The following is a 900-nucleotide window of genomic DNA, read 5'->3' as shown; positions in this document are numbered from 1 at the left end:
GGCGTCCGAGCCCCGCACATCAGGAGCCCTCCATTTACCTTCATGTGCTTTCTGAGGGAGCTGGGGTGCGTGTAGGACTTGTCACACATTTTGCAGAGATAGGGCTTGTCGGAAGTGTGCACATGCATGTGCTTTTTGCGGTCGCTGCTGTTTGCAAAGCGCCTGTCACAGCCCTCGAATTCACACTTAAATGGTTTTTCACCTATTGCAGAGGGAAGGGGGGGGGGGTGGAAAACGGATCTGATTAAGCAGGGCCGGCTGGATCGCTCATTGTCCCCGTCGCACCGCCGGACGGAAGCCCAGGGCTCCATTTCAAACACTTGCAACTTTCTAACTTCAACGAGGCTCAAACCCCAAAACCTTGCTTCTCTTCTCTGTCCTTTCCGCACCTCCGACCCCTGCTCAGCGTCCGTTTCGGACGGGGGAGAGCTAAATAACTTTTTTTTTTTTTTTCCTCCTTTGGAGGGGCGAGTTTCATTTCCAGCCCCAGCCCTGGGCACCTCTCCCTCCTCGCAACGCTCCAAGCGAGAGAGAGCAGGCGTGGTGGTATTTACGCACGATCCTCAGTGTCTAGTTTCCGTTTTTATAGCTCATTCTCGTGATATTTTACGCTCCCACCCACCCCAGCCCCCTCCCCCGTATTTTCTTGCAATATTGAAAATTATCCGGCCGGGGAATACAATGCGAGGGCTGCCCCACAAACCCTCTGCAAAAGCGCTCGGGAAAGCGGCGCTGGCTTTCGGCGCTCGGGGGTGGGAGCGGGGGGAGAGAGCTCTCCCAGCCAGGGGCTGCTGCATTTCCACCTCCCGCGATGGGGAAAAGTTCTCAGGGATCCCGGCGCCTGCCCTCCGCACAACAATAACACACTAACGCGCCGGGCTCGGTTTATTTAAAATCGCT

The 900-nt window shown here is 55.9% G+C and overlaps 1 protein-coding gene across 1 annotated transcript in view; it reads right to left on the bottom strand.

Moving 5' to 3' along the window:
• Window positions 1-900, bottom strand: part of LOC103913849 (zinc finger protein ZIC 1-like) — a 5,539-nt gene that overhangs the window by 670 nt on the left and 3,969 nt on the right. Inside the window, exon 2 of the mRNA XM_009320406.1 lies at window positions 39-202. Coding sequence (XP_009318681.1) covers window positions 39-202 — 164 coding nt within the window. The remainder of the gene's footprint in view (window positions 1-38; window positions 203-900) is intronic.

Source organism: Pygoscelis adeliae, unplaced genomic scaffold (assembly GCF_000699105.1).
Source record: "Pygoscelis adeliae isolate BGI_AS28 unplaced genomic scaffold, ASM69910v1 Scaffold413, whole genome shotgun sequence".
NCBI lineage: Eukaryota > Metazoa > Chordata > Aves > Sphenisciformes > Spheniscidae > Pygoscelis > Pygoscelis adeliae.
This window is presented reverse-complemented; position numbering and strand designations above follow the sequence as displayed.